This window comes from Urocitellus parryii, chromosome 16 (assembly GCF_045843805.1).
Source record: "Urocitellus parryii isolate mUroPar1 chromosome 16, mUroPar1.hap1, whole genome shotgun sequence".
NCBI lineage: Eukaryota > Metazoa > Chordata > Mammalia > Rodentia > Sciuridae > Urocitellus > Urocitellus parryii.
In genome coordinates this window covers 3,269,982-3,287,831 of record NC_135546.1, presented here as the reverse complement: position 1 = coordinate 3,287,831, position 17,850 = coordinate 3,269,982, and the positions used below count along the sequence as shown (strand labels likewise).

Here is a 17,850-nt window from a genome sequence, read left to right as displayed (position 1 = left end):
ACTCTGCTTTGCTTTTGAAAGAGAGAGTAACAGACCTGGGCAGGGCTAGAGTAGGAGGATCCTCTTACCTGGAGCTACGGAATCTCATGGCATAATGACACCCGGGTGTGCACAGGCCCTAGGAGCACAGGGCTCTGTTCAGAATGCCTTGCTTTCCTTCTTTCTTGCCTATGCTTTGGGGGAGGCCTGGAGTACTTTGACTCTGAGACCCTTCTTGGAAGTTGGCCACCCTTGGGTCAGGTTGGAGCCGCTCTCTGTGGCCACATAGTGACTCCAGAGAGGTGGGGAGGAGGCTCTGGTCCCTTCAGATCTGCTGAATTAGGAGGCTCGCTGTCGTGTGCAATGTAGAGCTGGTCTGCTACACCTCATGCCTTGAGTCAGTGGTCCCTCTGGTCCACCCTCTGTCTGTCTGGCCCTTTGTCTCTGCCCTCTTGGGCACCGGAGTCTCTTTATCCATTTGGCCATTGGTCCCTGCTCTCCATCTATCTGTCACATCCAACTGTGCCTCCTTCTGCCCTTGCGTGCCTCCACCCCTCCTTCCTTCCTCCAGCCATCTGCCAGCCTCCCTGTCCATCCTGTAGGCTGCGGGTGTGTCTCTGTCCCTGCTCCTCTGCACCGTGGGAGGCTGAGCCTCCATCCAAGGGTCCATCCTGGCCTCCATCTGTTGTGGCCTGCCTTTCCATCCTGCTGTCCTCCTGCCGGCTGCAGAGCCCGCCCCTGGCCTTTGCTGTGTCCCTCACTCCTACTGGCCACTCCAGGGTCGCTTGGGTTGCAGGGCGCCTCAGCAGAATCGCCGGCAACCAGCGTGGGCCTGCCTTTGGAGGGTGCCTGGCTGGCGGTGCCCTGGCTGGCGGCTGGGGTGCAGCCTGGTCCGGCTGCCAGGGCGGGACTGGGCTGCAGCGGGTGGTGGCGGGGCCCTGCCCCTGGCCCTGGTAGCGGTGCCCTGGCCCGCGGGTGGCAGGCGGCCGGGGCGGGGCGGAGCTCGGGGCGGGGCGGGGCTCGGGGCGGGGCTCGGGGCGGTCGGGGCGGGGCTCGGGGCGGTCGGGGCGGGGCTCGGGGCGGGGCGGGGCGGCCGGGTGACTCAGCGGCGCTCCCGGGTCCGCGCGCCCGCGGCCTGGCAGGCGGGGCGGAGAAGATGGCGCTGCCCCCGGCCGCCGCGCCCCCCGCCGGGGCCCGGGAGTCGCCGGAGCCGCGGGCCTCCGCCGCGGAGCCTCCGGGGCTGCCCCCGCCGTCGGCGCTGCGGCCCGAGCCTGGCGGGGTCCCGCTGCACTCGCCCTGGACCTTCTGGCTGGACAGGTGAGGGGCGCGGGCGCCGCCGCTTTGTCTTGGCCGGAGGTGGCCCGGCCGCCGCGCCTCAGCGCAGTCCACAAGTTTCGGCCGCACCCCTCCTCGCCCCGGGCCAGCGCCCAGGGACCGGGCGGGCGAGTGGGCGGAGGGTCCTCGGCGGACCGCGCCGTCCAGCTGCCCCGGACGCCCCCGGAGCTGACAGCAGCGGGCAGAGTTGGCCAGTCCTGGCAGCGCGGCCGCGGTGACACCTTCTCCTTCCCGGTCCCCCGCCTCCTGCGGTGCCACCGCGCGCTGGGATTCCACCGGAGTCGCTCTCCCCTTGCCCGCGAGGGACAGCCGTAGCCCCCTCAGGGACAGCCGTAGCCTCTCCTCAGAGAGGCCCAGAGTACCGCTGGCGTCCGCCCGGCAGCCCCCTCCGCGGCGCCCACCTGTCCCGCCTAGTCTCCTTCGTGGCGCTCAGCGGGACCTGGGCCACCGCGAACTTGTTTATCTCCAGTCCTCAAGGCCTCCCCGCAGCCGAGGGTCACGGAGCTGGGCTTTTTTTGGACGCTTGAAAAACTCCCAGGACCTAGAACTGTGCCTAGGGACACGGGAAAATGTTGAGGAGGGAATAGACCTGGGAGTGCACTGCCCTTCCCTGGGTCCCACGGGGGCCAGTGAGGACCCCTCAGGGTGGACCCCCAAAGCCTGTGGAAACTCTGCTGGAACTGGGGGCTACCGCGGTCAGGGGGCAGGGGAGAATGTGTGTGATAAAATTTTATGAGACAATTCCACAGAGGACACAGCTGTGGTTTTAAAGAGCCTTATATGAACCAGTGGCAAGATTTTCAGAAGGTGGCATGTCACTTTCTAAAGACAAACAGGGTCCCTTCTTCCTAGTGGAACTAGCACCCATCTCTGAAGAGTTGACACTTGCAGCCAGTTTGTTTTCTGAGGACCCAAATTTGTTTCGGGGTGGGAGAAATGGAGTGAGTCTGGTTTTCGAAACATTTTCACTTTCGCTATGGGGTTATGGGATGGCTGTGGCGGGTCCCACCAGGTGCCTTCACTTTCTGAGCTGTGCTGTATTCAGGCTGTTTGGTGGTACCAGCCTTCACCTCATCAATCCTCCACCCATGTCCTAAATTGTGGATGCCGAGGACCCAGGGAAAGAACATGTGAAGAAAGTTTCTTTTTAAGCAGGTCAAAATTCGGTCTACAGCACAGAACAACACCTTGTAGGAATGGTCTAAGACTTTTAGTATCCTATGACCACACACAGTTTTTAAGAATTTCTAGTATCTTTTAAGATAAGAATATGGAACTTTAGCGAGGACCCAAATGGTGTCTTTCCTACTGCTGATTTGCCCATTTTTTTTTTCTCTGAAGTCAGTCATCAACTGAAGTATGTTATTGCCACACTGTCAAATCTTTAATAGAAACAGCCGTGTTCATTTAGAAGTCATAATTAGTTTCCTCGCTGTGCATATGAATTCATTTTGCCTAATCAATCATCTCATGATTTTTATTGGACTTTTTTGATTTTTCGGGGAATGCTCTGTATTCATGTGGGCTGCTCCCCCTTCCCCTGAGGACTGTAAACACACCATGTTCCAGGAGTTCATTTGTAACTCTCCTAGAAGTAACATTTGTGGAGCCTGGAAGGTTCTCAGGAGAGCCTCTCTGGACCACCCTCACTGCAGTGCTGCCCAGTTAACCTCCGGGGACCTCCATTGTGATTCTGTAGCACCCAGCTACCTAACATTCCCCCTGTGTCTGCCTCCCGACCTGTCCTGCATTCCAGTCTGCTGTGTGGGGAGGATGAGCAAGTCTGGGCCTCCCCAGCCCTTTGTGCACTGAGTGCGCAGCTCAGAGCGTGCTTCTGAGGGTTCCCTGAGGGCACTGACTGCAAAACCCCACCAGGCGCCCAGCCTGGAAGAAGTCCTCAACAACTCTTGACTCTTAACTTCACGCTTGCCAGGATCCCAAGTTACCAGCTCCTCCCACACCCCCGCCAAGGTCTTTGGAGCAACTTATGAGAATTCAGTAGGAGGAAGGCAGCAGGCTAAGTTCCTAGATTCACTGACCCCCTGGGTGAATTGGAGATGCTTCATTAAAGTTATTTGCATTTTCAAATAACTTTAAGTAACGATTGGGGTTTTTGTTTGTTTTGTTGTTGTTGGGTTTTTTAAAAATATTTTTTAGTTTTTTTTTTTTTTTTTTTTTTTTTTTTAGGCAGACACAATATTGTTATTTTTATGTGGTGGTGAGGATGGAACCCAGTGCCTCACGCATGCCAGGCAAGTGCACTACCACTTGAACCACATCTCAGCCCTTGTCGTTGTTTTGGTTTGTTTTAAGGGAGAGGTATAGGATGAAGCATTTTGGATTGAGACAGAGGGTGAGGTTTCTCCTACATTGCTGATATTTCTAACCCAGCCCTTTCTGGATTCTTGGAGGCCACTCTGCTTCCTGTGTGTTTCCCTGGTACCCCCTCCTTCTGAGCTGTCCCCCTGGACTCCTCCAACTGGGGCCTCAACTCCACCTGAAGCCCACCTAACAGTGTGGAAGTGCCTCCTCCATTCCTGCTCCTCTGAGCTCAGGCAGGAGAGATGGAGGCAACTCCATCCCCCGGTGCTCCATCCCAGATCCTGGAGTCACCTGTAACTGCTGCACCCAGATCGGAAGCCAGAAGGGTCTCCCACAGCCACAAGTTGTGCTTCCTGCTCCAGTTCATACCTCCCTGCTCCCATTTCCCCCTCTCCCCCACACTGACCCCTGGCTCTCCCTCCAGCATCCCCTAAGGCCTTTGCCAAGGTCCTCCTGCTGGCCAGAGGCTCCTCCCACTGCCCTGTGCTAGGTCACTTTCCCTGCAAGGCTCTGCCCTCGAATGTCTGCTCCCCAGAACTTCCCTGATGTCGTGGCCCACACATGCTGACATGTGTGCCCAGCCCCCCCCCTTCATTCTCTCTGTGGTGTTGCCACCATTTGTGGTCTTCTGTCACTGGGATGTCGGCCTGAGGGCACCAGGGTCTCACTCCCTGATGCTCGCTCCACGCCTAGCCCTGCCTGCATGGTCAGTTTTCAAGGCGTTGAACGCTACCCTCAGCAGCACTGCCCTTCCCAGAAGTGACAGGGGCTTATTGCACCCTGGTGATGATTCGCAGGTTACCACCTCTAGTCCCGGCCCCCCCCAGTTCTGGCCACTTCTGAGAGCCAAGGAAGTCTGCAGATGCTTTCAATGTCGTCCTGGTGATCAGTGACCAAGTGAGCGGCTTTCTCTGCACCCTCTTCCTTTTCTGCCACTGTGTGGCTCAGGCCCACCACACCCTCTGCCTTCCATTTGGTCCTTGAATCTTCTGTCCCAGGTGTCCTGCTCTGACCTGTCCATGACCCTTTGAAACTTGCCCAAGTCAAAGTCAACCCCTCCTCTCTGTGTCTGTCCCTCTGTTTCCAGGCTCTGGTCAGCACCAGCCTCGTTGCCCACAGCCTATTGGGCTACCTGCCTGCTTCCCAGCTCCTCCCTCCTCCAGGGCCTTGACCAGGTTGGCCTGGCTGGCCTTCATAGCCACCTCTCTGCCACTCAGTGGAGTTTAACTGCCACTCCTGCAGATGTGTGGTCCAGGTGGTGGAGGAGGGAGGATTCTGGACCTGGGCCTCTATCTGAACAGCTCTGAGCAGTGGTAGGACGTTGGTTTATTTATAGACACCGGCCATATTAATTAGAAGAAAAAATTCACTCTTTTTTTTTTTTTAAGGAAAATCACAGATTTACAGATTGTGGTGGAAATTCACAGATATCAGTGTTTTAAGCGAGCAGGCCACACGAAGTTGAGTGTTGTCACCTAGCCCTCGCCAGCTCCCACACACTGCTCGGTCTGTATTTCTGGGGAGGCGGAGCCCACAGCAGACCTCTGGCCCTTTTCTCAGCTGAACCGTGGACTTGGCAGCTAGTAAAGTTGGACTCATGAGGTTCCTGCTGCCTGGGGTGCCCTTCTCCCCCTTGTCTTCCTGGAAAATAATTTTAAAAACCTGTCCTGTCTCCTTCAAGCCCAGGGGTCCTGAACCCCCTGTTCCCCTCTGGCCTTCCCACGGCATTTTTATAGGCTAATACTTGTATCATGGACAAGTACCTGTATCCATCCCTCACTCTTGGCTGCAAGGTCTTGGCTGCAAGACCCTGTGCTGGCTGTGTCTGCGACTCTAGGAGTGCACATTGCAGTGCCTGGCACACAGTAGGTGCTTAGCGAGGTTGTGCAGGCTTCCATTTTGGGTCACAGGGGTGAGCCGTCACATACCGTCACCAGTTCTGCCTCGTCGGGTTTGGCTGCACCAGGTCTGTGCATCTCAGTGTGAAAGTCCCTCCTGCACTTCCATCAGGGCCACCAGGCTGTGCTAATTAGAATGCGAGACCCCAGACCCGCTCCATCAGCCCTCTGCGGAGGCAGCTGGATTTACAGCCAACGCCTCAGGCCTCCACACTGGGGAGTGAGTCCCTGCTCTGGGTATTGACCTTATGAACTGACCGTACCAGTGGCCATTACTGTGGTGGGAGAGGAGATGGCAAAGATGGCTACAACAAGGTCCTTGTCCTCCCAGGAGGGACGGCTCACATGCCATGTGCTTCAGTAGCATCGGCAGACGGTACAGAGAGGCATGAGCGATAGGGACCCTCCTTACAGGGAGCGGGAGGTGCTTTGGGGGGCAGGCAGTGGTGTGGCCTGTACAGCAGACCTGACATGGGGAGGTGAGGTGGGCTTCCCAGGGACCCCAGACTCATCTTTATTCACAGAGCAGCCTTCAGGAGTGAGGCCAGCGAAGAGGCTGTGTGGTGGGCCACAGTGGGCAGGCAGAGTGGCTCTGCTGCCGCTTCTCTGGCTTCCTCCCCTTTTTGCCCTCTGAAATCTTAAAATGGCCAAGGATGTTATTCTGAGTTACTCTGGATAGATCTCTCTGGCAGGAAGAAGCCGTCCCCTGGGGACTCAGCCTTTCCCACTGTGGGTCAGCAGCTGCTTCTTACGGAATGGCCAGGGGCCTCCAGTGGCCTCACTGGGGAAGGTCACTCATCCCTAGTGGGTAATATTGCAGGTGGCATTTACTCTCTCGAACCCAAGGCTGTGGGCGAGACTTAAGCTTTAGGACATGGGATGCTGCAAGGGTCAGCCTTCTTTAGCTGATTTGTAAATCTCCATGTTTATTTGATTGTTTCCCCTCCGTCTCTCATGCTCCCCTCCACCCAGGCTGGGTACAGAGGGTGAACTGTTTATCAAGATGGAAAGAGCCTCAGCGGCTACCGCCAAGGAACTATGTGATGGACCAGGAGTGGTAGGAGATGGAGGGATCAACACCGAATCAGCATGCAGAGCCAAACCCTTGGATGACACGGGTCGTCTTGACAGATGCATTATTAGCTGTCAATAACAGGCTCAGATGAACTTCCTTTGTGACTCATCCTCCAACAGGAAGCTGATGTAGCCGCAAGCCACAGATCTATCTAAAAGTGATTATAGTGACAGCTTCTTTAATGGAGTGAATGATGGATGAGGGGCTTAGTCAGGCAGCTGGGCCTGTGCAGACCCTCTCCCGGCCAGCAGAGCTGGGGTGGATGGCAGTCCACAGGAGCCTGCCTTTAAAGTCTCCCCCGAAAGTTTGGTTCTCTTGACTGAAAGGAAACCATCTCCCATCCGAGGTGGAATGTTTTCATCATTCTTTATTTTTTTTTCCACAAAATATTGTGTGCATGCACCTGGGGGCTTGTGTCCGGAAAGGAGGCATACCATGCTGTGTGACATCCTAAGTGTCTCTTTCCAGTGTGCACTGTTGGCAGGAAGTGTGCGTCACTCCTGCGTGTTCAGCATGGGGGAAGCCCTGTGCAGAACCAGCCACAAAACCCTCGTCATATGAAGTAGGAGGACTCCACAACCCTCCCAGGAGGAAGAAGGGACCCCATAGAAGTAACTTATCTGAGGTCACACAGCAATAAAAAGATCAGAAACAGGCTTTGCATTAAGGACTGCATGACCCCAAGCACCAGGGTCCCCGACCCCCCAAACACTACTTCCCTGTGCCTATGAATGATGCATGGAGCATAATTCTCCCCAGCCCCAAACGTGGGAACTGGGCCTGCCACTGAATTTCACAGATGGGGAGACGGAGGGCCAGTGACATGGGAGATCATTAAGCCAGGGACCCCCTGCTTCAGAATTTGCAGAGAGCCTGCCCGAAAACACATGTTGGAGTCTGTTGCAGACTCTCCTTCAGGGCGATGTGGCTCCTGTCCTGAGGTTCTGGTTTTACCAGCTGAGCCCAGGAGGACAGTGAGGGCTGTGTCCTTCTTACGATGCTGTCACTCACGGGTCTTCCCCTCCAGGCGCCTTGCAGTGGCCCATATCCGCCGGCGCATCTCAAATCGAGGGTCCGGAGGTGCATCTCTAACGAACTTCCAACTCTAACGATGGTGACTGATCACACCCTCAGTGACAGTCAAGTAGGTGTGAGGAGGCTTGCTCGGTGCCCACTTTCTCAGAGGCCCCTCCAGGTTTTCAGATGGCTGGTGTGGGGTGCCACGGCCTCTGCAGCTGGCCAGGAGCTCACAAAGCCCCCTTGTTCTTGAAAGCTGGGGCTGACGGAGAAGGCAGGGTAGGAGGGTGCAGGGCAGCTGGGGCTGTGCTGGGTGCAGAATGTGTTGGTGGCCCCGGGGGACGTGTCCAGGGTGGCTCATCCTGATTCAGGCCCTATCTCTGCAGCTGCGATTACACATCTGGGCAGGCTCCCATTCCACCCTCAGACTTGGTTTCTGTACCTGCAAAGTGGGGTTCCAGTGAGTCAGTGTCTGCCTGTGTGGCCAGATGAGTAGTCCTCTCATTTATCGGGCACTTGGCATTTCCTAAATAAGGAAGCAATGAAATGCTCTCAAGCATTGGAGACTTAAATCAAGCTAAGAGTTTCATCCTGACCGTGCTCAGGGACCTGCTTTAATGAGGAGCGCGCGGGATTTGTAAACAGCTTGTTGCAGTCTTGTGTGTGAGTGGGGCTTAGGGGCCTGGAAACCACCGCAGGAACAGTTGGTCCAACATTATTGAATTTCCTGCCTTCTCCTGTCTCTCCAAATGAGAAGGAAGTCGCACCAATCTCACATAGAGCTTAAGATGCATTTCCCGTGACTCTGTCGAGTTCAAGAGATGGCAGTAATTTCAAGCTAGAGCTGGGAGCTTTGGTCTTAAGTAACATAGGCAGTTCCCCGATGCTGTACGTCCATCATCTGCTGGGCCCACCAAGGTCCTCTCCTCCCCTGCACTGACCTGCAGAGCTTCTGAATCAGCCCAATCCACTGGCGATGACCTGCACTGTGGCTGAGTCCCTGGGCTCAGGGAGGCTGCTACCTGGCATGCTTGCTTTTCTGACGCTGGATGTCGGAGGTCCCCAGCTATGCATGTGACTCTCTTAGTCTCTGTCCTTCAGATTGGAACACGTGCTCGGGACCCCCAGGTCTAAAGGCCTTCTGCCCTGCACCTGTCTGTCCATCTCAGAGCTGATGATGGCCGTGTCCCCAGGGCTACGTGGGAGGTGTTCAGAGGCACGTGTCAAGCCCCGTGCAACATTATCTCACGTGATCCAAGCAGCACGGTAGTGGGTGGAGGTTTCTGGAAAGAGAGCGAGGGTCAGGCTGGTCCCACGGCTGCTGAGTGGCAGAGCTGGGACTCGAACTCAGACCTGCTGATTCCTTTCAGTCCCCAAGTCCCCTGCTTCCACCTGTGGGTGGCCCTTGTTTGGTGCTTTACCTTCCTCTGTTGTCTGGCCCCCAAACACAAGGTCGTGGAGTCGTGGTCCCCCCAGATTGTGCTGCTCATTTCCCATTGGGGTGCCCTTATCTCCAGGGATCCTGGCATCTCTGCCCCGCTCCTCCCAGCAGAGTGACAGACACCTGGTGTTGGAGGGTGGGCCTGGGAGGGAGATGATCTCAAAGGGGGCAGAGAGGTGCTGTGAGGCCTGCTGTGGGGGAACACCCCGTTGACAGTGCTGGTACAGTTTTTGTGGGAGACAGCCTTTTCCAGGGGGCCGATCATAGCATCAGAGCCAGACAGCTGAAGAAAGACCCAGATCTGCTACTAAAAACAGGCTCGCAAGCCTCTGCCTCCAAATCTGTGAATTGGGGTTAGTGAAACAGTCCAGCAGGATTTCTGGAAGCAGTGGAGATGACCCGTGGTCAGTGAGAGCAAGCCTTTGTGTAGCGCTCTCAAGCGGAGGGGAACTGTTTGTGGGGCGATTCAGATCTCTTACCCTGCGCTGTCCAGGGGACCTTTGTCTTTCTGAGGCCATGTTCTGGGCTCCACCTTTGTCTTTCTGAGGCCATGTTCTGGGCTCCACCTTTGTCTTTCTGAGGCCATGTTCTGGGCTCCACCTGTGGGCTGTGCTGGGGTGACATAAAATTCAGAGCAGGTGCAACCTACTGGTCCCCTGATTCTCGGCTACCCCTGGCTGTGGCCCCGTCTTCCAGGAAGGGGCACAAGCAGTCTGTATTCCCCTCTTGACTTTCCTACCTGCCTTCACTCTTCTAGGCAGATAAAGAGGTCTGGGCCATTGCTTTTTTGTCTTTGGGGAGATCTGAGCAGGAGAGAGGGTTCTAGAAGTCCGAGAGGGTTCTAGAAGATACATCCCATGGCAACAAGGGCTTTGTCTAGAATGGTCACCACAGGACCCCAGCAGCTAAAAGAGGTGTGCCTCACATCTTTGTCGAGTAAATTTTAAGCCCTCTGAGACTGTGACAGGCCTGTGGCAGCGGGGCGCAGCTTGGGCACTGAGGAGCTTTGGACCAGGTGGTTCACCATCACCAGGGCTTTGTGTCCTGTGCTGTGGAGGGGTCAACAGCAGCCCTGGCACGCCCTCCACCCTGGAACCAAGCAGTCTGCAGAGAAGGCCAAAGATCCCTGGGGCACAGTGTCGCCCCTGAGTGCCATCCCTGGGCAGCCAAGCCTGATCAGCAGAAAGAGGGTTTTGATTTGGGTTCTGTTGGAGTCTGGGATTTGTAACATGAATGATCTCTTAAAGAGAATATCCTGTGTGCGTGTGACACTAGGAAGACGTCTCTTTCACTGACATCTGTCACAAACCCTGGCTTCTGGGGGTGACAGCTGACTGGTAGAGTGGCCCCAGAGAGAGTGTGGCTGCCTGCCTCAAAGCTGAGGCCCCACCCACACCCAGCACTGCTACCTTGGGAAGCAGACATGGGACCCAGCGTGGCTTCTGGCTCCACTCTGATTCAGCAAGCCTGGGACAGACCAGCCTGCTTACAAGGCAGACGGTTTAGAACTCTCAGATCGCCTGCCCTTTTAAAATGGATTTGGTGGCTGTGGCCCAGTTTGGCTTGTGAAAGAAGTCTGAGGCTTGGGCCTGAGGTATGAGCATGTTGGTGGTTTCCAGTGACCGTCCGAATCAGACGTGGTGACACAGGACACCAAGCCTCCCGCTGGCCAGCCGAGCCTTGCAGTTCTGACGTCATTGTCCTGGTATTTTGCAACCTGGATATTTATAAAACTTCCCAGCATCTGGAAGGAACCTCTAAGATCATGAGTTCAGCCTCTTCCAGGAAGAAGTTAAGAAACTGAGTTTCTACGGAACCTGACAGATCTCCTTGTTCGCCCCAGGGCTTCCGCACCAAGGATGTTCATCTGTCAATGCGAGACAGGCCTTCAGTGTGATCCTGTTGCCTTATCTGAGGACTCTCCCAGCCCTTCTGTGTTGGAAAGACACAGTTAGTACTGTTTCCTCTAAGAAAATCATATGGACACAATCTGGCATTAAAAATGGGATTCAGAAAAACTAGAGGCCTTCCTGAGACCATGCCAATAATCCACTGCAAAACACCTAGAAAGTGCAAGTGTAGGGCTGGGTCCAAGTTCAGGGTTGACACGTGGTCAGCACACGCAAGACTCTGCTTCTATCCTCAGCACAAAACCCCAGTGTCTCTGCGACTTGATGGGCCAGCTCAGCAGCCTGGGATGGGAGCAGAAAATCCACAGGTAACCTGTATTCAGATCCAGCTTGTGTGCCCTGGGGCAAGCTATGAAGCCCTCTAACTCCAGCTGGCTCATCTGCACAGTGGTCATAAGTAACACTGACCACTGCATGAGCAGAATCGCCCGGGGTTCAGCGCTGAGTCGAGGTCAGATGCTTAGTCAAGGACTTGGCACTACAGGGCTGGGGTGCACCCAGCATCGTGGTAGTGTGCTGGCTTGGCATGCACAGGCCCTGCGTTTGAGTCCCAGCAGCATTTAAAAAAAAAAAAAAAAAGAATTTAGCACATACGAATTAGCGGGTGGCATTGTTATATTAGTAAGCCTGGAAAGGGCTTTTATTCCACGGGTTTTTCCTGGGGTCTGGAAACTTCATATCTTCACAAACAGTACAACTGAGCAAACCTAATGTCCTGGAGTAATTTTCCCCTGTGCTGGACTAGGAGGAAAAGACCAGACTGGAGACAGAGCCACTTGGGAAGAGGCATCGGAAAAGCATCGGTTCATTGATGCTTTTTTAAGCTAAATGATAATATTCTCTTATAGTATTTGCTGAAAGTGACACAATCCTGTATGAAGTATAACTTAAAAGTCGGTAAAAATTTGAACTACATCATCTCCAAAATGAAAAAAATGTGAAATATGATCCTGTCCTTGAGGTCTAACTCCCTCCCCCGTGTACAGCTGGGGATAGAGTCCTGTGTGTATCCTGTTGTATGCTTTGGGGGACCCAGGAATATATGGGGTTTCTTTGGGGGGCGGGGGCATATTTGCTGGAACAGTCCAGCCAGATATTTAAAAGTAAGAAAACTAGTATTGGAATAAATACCAAGAGATTTTCTGTCATAGCAGTAGAATTTTCATGGAGCGCTCTATTCAGAAGGAATGAGTATAATTTTCATTTTCTTCCCCATAATCTTTCATAATATAAACCAAAAAAGCTAAAAATTCCCATTGAATCACCAAGTGTTATCTACCCAACTCAGTGCCTCAGCAACCACAAGCCCATCACATCCGCAGCTGCTGAATTTCATCTGGGGCCCAGATCAGTAGTGAGGGGGGCTGGCACCTGGCTCTTTGCCACCATGGGATGGTTGTTTTAGACGTTAGCTCTGGGAAAAAAATATACAATCGTGATGGTAATAGTGGAGTTGCTTTTTAAAAGCAAAAATCAGGCAAATATAATCACAACCAGAAAAGAGTATTGTAACCCAGTGCCCCAGCGCCTTAGGGTAGATATCTCCAGACCCAAGCCCTGTGAGGTCCCTTGTGCCCCAGACTAGCCCATTAGGGTCCTTATTTCTGTCCTCCAGACTTCCAGGCACGAGTCTCTGTAGCCTGCCACACCACCCTGCCCCGGCGTGCCCCTTGCCATCTCCTCTGCCTCTGAGCAAACCTGTGTGCTGTGCGCATCTCCAGCGTGCAGCGGCCAACCAGTGTCCATAAGGCGTGACATGCAGGGGTTCTGGGAGATGTGTCGCTGGGCCGGTGCTGGTTCCTCGCGCAGAGGTGTAGATCCGGAGGAGCATGGAGTGGGGGATGAATTCTGACCCCCGGATTGGCCCCCAGCTCTAGCATAAATGCTGGGAGCCACAGCGGGGCCAAGAACGCAGAGCCTGAGCATCTAAGGATCCCTGCAACCACCTGGCCGCACCCCCAGTCCTGGGAAGTGGTGCCTGGTGGCTCCCTTCCCATCCCCTGGGTGTGCTGGTGACTAAATGTGTAGAATGTTGCCATCTGGTGGAGCATAGAGCACACTAAGGAGGAAGGCACTCTGACCATGGCCCAGCACAGCCTGCTGCAGAACTAGCTGCGTCCCTTCTGAAGGAAGGCGTCGGGAACCTGCCAACTCAGGTGACTCAGGAGAGCGGTCATTTAGTGATAGGCCCTTAGAGCAGCATGGCCCTGCAGTTTCCCAAGGGTGTGTGGTATGACCACAGGTCTGCAGACACCCGCAGGGGACGGCCCTCCAGCTCCTGTGTCTCTGCTGTAGTGCGCAGTGTCTTCTCTAAAGCCCTGGGCAAAACGCTGGGTGTTGCTGGGTTGTTCTAGTGTATTTTACAAACACGGCTCTTCCCAGTGCCTGTCTTCTTCCTGTTCCTTGTTTTCCCTCTGCAATTTCCTCTGAATGAAGATGCTCATTTTTAGGAGAAGCAAACATGGTCTTCACAAACAAGAAATTCATGGTTTTCATTCTAACGAGCACCCCTTGAGTGTCCGAATCTGCGGTCTTAGACCCGACTTTTATTAAGAGCTGCGGAGGGTGTTGTGGACTCTCGGGCAAACGCTGACCTGTCTCTTTGCCTCTCTGTTCCTCTGCTGGCGACTGCCTAGGTCTCTCCCTGGTGCCACAGCCGCCGAGTGCGCCTCAAATCTGAAGAAAATCTACACAGTGCCAACAGTGCAGGTAAGAGCCACAGAGAGGTGTGCTGGGGACCCTGGACAGGTGCTGTGACACTGTAGTGCTAGCCAGCGGCAGCCCCCGCCCCGGGCTGTGTGAGGAGTGCGTGAGTCGCGCATCAGGCCAGATGTAGCTCGTGGTAGGGCACTTGCCTACAGGCACGAGGCCCCCGTGCCAGCCCGGCTCCACAGGACGGGAAAGAAGAAAGGGCTGGTGCCACACTTGGCAGAGCATCGAAGACACCGCAGGTGCCCACAGCCGAGTGGTGCCATCAGTTCTCGGTCCAGCTCTGGAGGCCAGTGTTTTCTAAAGCCTAGTTATTTAATGGGTCTCGTTTCTGGTTTCTTTACAAGCAGATCCTACCAGGTTCTCTCCTCGCCTGATGTTGCTGCTCCTGCTGGGGCAGAATGAGTCTCTGCAGCCACCTTCAGGCTATGCTGACCAGTCCTGGGGGTTTAGAAGGCCCGGCTTCAGGCTGTGTTGAACAGTGACCTGGGTGTGGCTTCAGGCTGTGCTGTCCAGTGTCCTGGGGGTTCAGAAGGCCCCGGTGATAAAGAGCTTTCCTGCTGTGACCCTTCATCTCACCGTGTCTCAGAAACCCCAGCGGGTGGGCGTCTGGGTTGTTTCCCTCAGGCGCTTTCCTGTGGCCACCGAGGGCAATGGGCTGGTGGAAGGACAGTCCCCACCTCTGGCCATTTCTTCTCTAGTTGGGAAAGTGACAACATGGAAAGCAAAGGGAAGGGAGAGTGCCACTGTAAACAGTCGCCAGGTGCCAGGGACAGGCAGCGTCATGGGCAGCGCGGCCCCTCTAGAGAAAGGAGCGCCCTCGAGGTCTGGGAGGACCCCCTCCCGCTGCCCCTTCTCTGGGTCTGCGACATCGCCACCTCTCCCCAGCCACTCTGTGAGCCTCAGAGCACCCACCTTTGAGGCCCGTCCTCCTCTGCGGTTCCTAGGTACTGTGGCTTGCCTCCCCATCACCATGTCAGAATGGTCAGGACTCCAGGGCAGCGTTGGTTCAGGCAGCAAGGAGCGGATCACAGGGCGCTGTGCTGTGTCTGCTCTCACCCAGTAGACATCGAGGGATGGAAGGGATGAACGAGAGCATCACAAGTGAACCACTTTCCAGGGCCACAACAGGTCGTCCCCATGAACATCTCTCCATCTGCCAGGCGTGGTGGTGCACGCCTGTAATCCCTGCAATTTGGGAGGCTGAGGCAGGAGGATCACGTGTTTGAGGCCAGCTTCAGCAATTTAGCAAGGCCCTAAGTAACTTAGCAAGACCCTGTTTCTAAATTGAAAAAATAAAATAAAAAGGGCCAGGGATAGATGTGGCTCAGTGCTTAAACACCCTTTGGTTCAATCCCCAATACCACACACACACACACACACACACACATACACACACACACACACACACAAAACAAAACACCGCTGTCTAGGGCCATACTCTCTCGATGGAGGCAAATATTGGTTCTTGGAAGGTTGGGCAACAAGCCTGACACTGTGGCATAAAACATGGACAGGCCTTATGCATTCTGTGGAGAGGTTCAGTCTCTCTGTGGCTTTGACACTCCGTCAGGATGGTAAGGAAAAGGGCTTCTTCAGGGCAGTGGTGGGGGTCCACCGTGAAGGGAGAGGCTGGGCAGCCTCCTGAGTCCGAGGTCGCTGTCTGCCTCAGTTTCCCCATCGGTACAGTGAGGCGTCAGCAGGGCCTGCGCCTACACACCAGGTTGGAGGAGGGCCAGATGGGACCTGTCGGGTACTTTGCAGGGCGTGGCCCTCAGGAAGGCCGTGTCTTGCCAGCTTTTACTCGGGGGCTCCTGACCCCGCACTCTGCTTCAGTGGTTGACTGACGTGGGGTGGGCTGGGCACAAGGTGGTCATGCTGCCCGGATTCCTGTGCCCCACCTGGCACCCTGCAGCTTGGACGAGGGACTTGGCCTCTCTGTAACCCTTTACTCATCTACAGAAGGGAAGAACCACAATAGTGACTCCGCCTGCTGTTGGCAGAGGGCCATGGGCCGTAGGTCAGGCACACGGGAAGTGTCCCAAGGACCATGGAAAGCCCCTCTGCCGTCATTTGTGTCCCCTATTGTGACAGGGTCCTTGCAGCAGCCTGACCCTGGGGACTTAGCAACCAGCTGCTGCCACCCACCCCCAGGAGACTCCAGTTAGCAGAGAGGGTGGCCAAGCAGGAAGCACCCTATTTCAGTGTGGTCATGTAGGGCGACAGCTGGTCTAGCGCCCTCCTAAGGAACCTGTCGCCTGGTTCTGGCCACAGCTCCAGGACCACACAGGGAAGGTCCGCAGTGGAGAGCCGAGAGGGCTGACGGGCAGCAGTGTGGCTCAGCCTGGCTTGGTTTGGCCAGCTTGTGTTCTGCTGGTGCCCAAGCAAGGGGTCACTTTCTGCTCCCAGCATGGGATGCTGGCCTGCAGGAAGCCAGAAGGACAAAGCAGAGTGAGAACAGGTTATAGACAAAGCAGAGGCAGTCTGCACCATGGCCAGGTCTTCCTTGTTATCCCCCGAGTGCTCCAGTCCCCGACACGTGCTGGGGCATCTTCTCCTACTTCCCCAACCATGCTTTACGTAGGAGAAGTGTGTGCCTCTGTGTCCGGTGGTCCCTTTTGGTCCATGGTGCCCTGGATTTCACATCTGACTCACCCATAGATCAGGGAGGTCAGCCCCGAGTGTCCTTCACCTCCCAGGAGTGGTTACTGGTGCTCAGGAGCTAGGCAAGTGCTGACCTTAGAGTCACCTGCAGACCCACTGTCCTTGCCTTCTGTGACTGCATGCCGACGCTTTAATTCTGTGGGCACTGACCGTCTGCCTGCCTCATCACGTCTGATCCCTGTATATGTGCACCTCATTACGTTTAAGAAGCACCTGTTGTTAATGAGCGCTTCACATCAAGACGCCATCCATCCTTCTGTTCCCTGAGGCCCTTCTGCAAACCCAGGTTCAAGGGGTGAGGGAGGAATTCTCATGCCTATTTTTCATTGCTGAGATCGAGGATGGGAGGTCAGTGGCCCAAATGTCCAGAGGGAGCACCCGGTCACACTGTGCCCATGGGGCCAGACTCCTCCGCCCCAGCTCAGTTCTCTTTCACTCCCCTGACGGAGCGGTGACCTCAGAGGACCCCCTGACACCTCACTGCAGCCAGCAGCTTCTGTCCACCTGGAGTTGAAGTTATTTCCCTTCTCCATCTTGGGAAGCTCCATGTTCTGCGCAGGGTGTTTTCTGGTGCTGATTCCATCTCCAGCTTCTCCGGTAGTCTGTGTCCTGGTGGGTGCAGCACAGAGCCAAATGTGACTTCCATGCATGCCCAGGCTTCCGTGTGGCACAAGGCAGAGTTTCCTGCTGGGTGAGACTGGCAGGGAAGGACTCCCTCGTCCCCAGGGTCTTTCAGCCTTGCCTGTCACAAGACTGAGAAGTCCACTCTGAAAGTACTGTGGCAACCTCAGCCAAAGTTTGCTGGGTCACCTCCAAGACCAGCCACACCTGTCCCCTGTGCCTGTGTGCTACCCGGTATTCCTCCCAAATGGACTCTTACCTTAAATTGACATAGGATAGAAACTTCTATTTCTTCTATTAATAGAATCTCAGCATCATTTATCATAACCAGAAAGTCTTCCTAAACAACCTGTGCAGCCTGTTAACACGGGAGGGCAAACTTGTCCTGTGCGTGGCCGGTGACATCCAGACTTCCTCCCCTCTGGGAGGTCCGGCCACCTGGCTGAGGAGTTGGTCTGTGGAAGGCCGTCAGGTTAGGGCCTCAGAGGCTCTCCCTGAGCTGCAGGCTGGTTGCTAACAGAGGGTTCTCAGGCGGCAGCTGCTTCCTGCCTCCTTATGTGGAGAAGGATGCACTCCCTGCCTTCAGAAGCCCACTCCTGCCCTCACGGCAGCTCCTGTGTCCCGAGAATTGGGGGAGGGTGCAGATCGGCAACCCATACAGGGGGCAGCAGGTACCAGTTCCTCTCCTTCACACCTCCAAGCCCAGGCACCATGGCCTCCTCCCCAAGACCCATGATAAGGAAACGTGATCGGATAGAAGGGTGCGTACCTTGGACTGCGTCAGGAGAGGGTCCACTGTCATGGCCATCTACGTTGACATACTCCCCAGGCCTCCCGTGGGACGACCACCATCAAGGTCCTTTCCCCTCGGTGTGTCTT

General features: G+C 55.3%; 1 protein-coding gene across 1 annotated transcript in view; it reads left to right on the top strand.

Annotated features, from left to right (window-relative positions):
- The first annotated feature begins 1,098 nt into the window (after positions 1–1,098).
- The window catches only part of Eif4e3 (eukaryotic translation initiation factor 4E family member 3), a 30,343-nt gene continuing 13,591 nt past the window's right edge, over positions 1,099–17,850 (top strand). The window contains exons 1-2 of the mRNA XM_026392689.2: positions 1,099–1,296; positions 13,614–13,686. Coding sequence (XP_026248474.2) covers positions 1,136–1,296; positions 13,614–13,686 — 234 coding nt within the window. The 5' untranslated portion in view covers positions 1,099–1,135. The remainder of the gene's footprint in view (positions 1,297–13,613; positions 13,687–17,850) is intronic.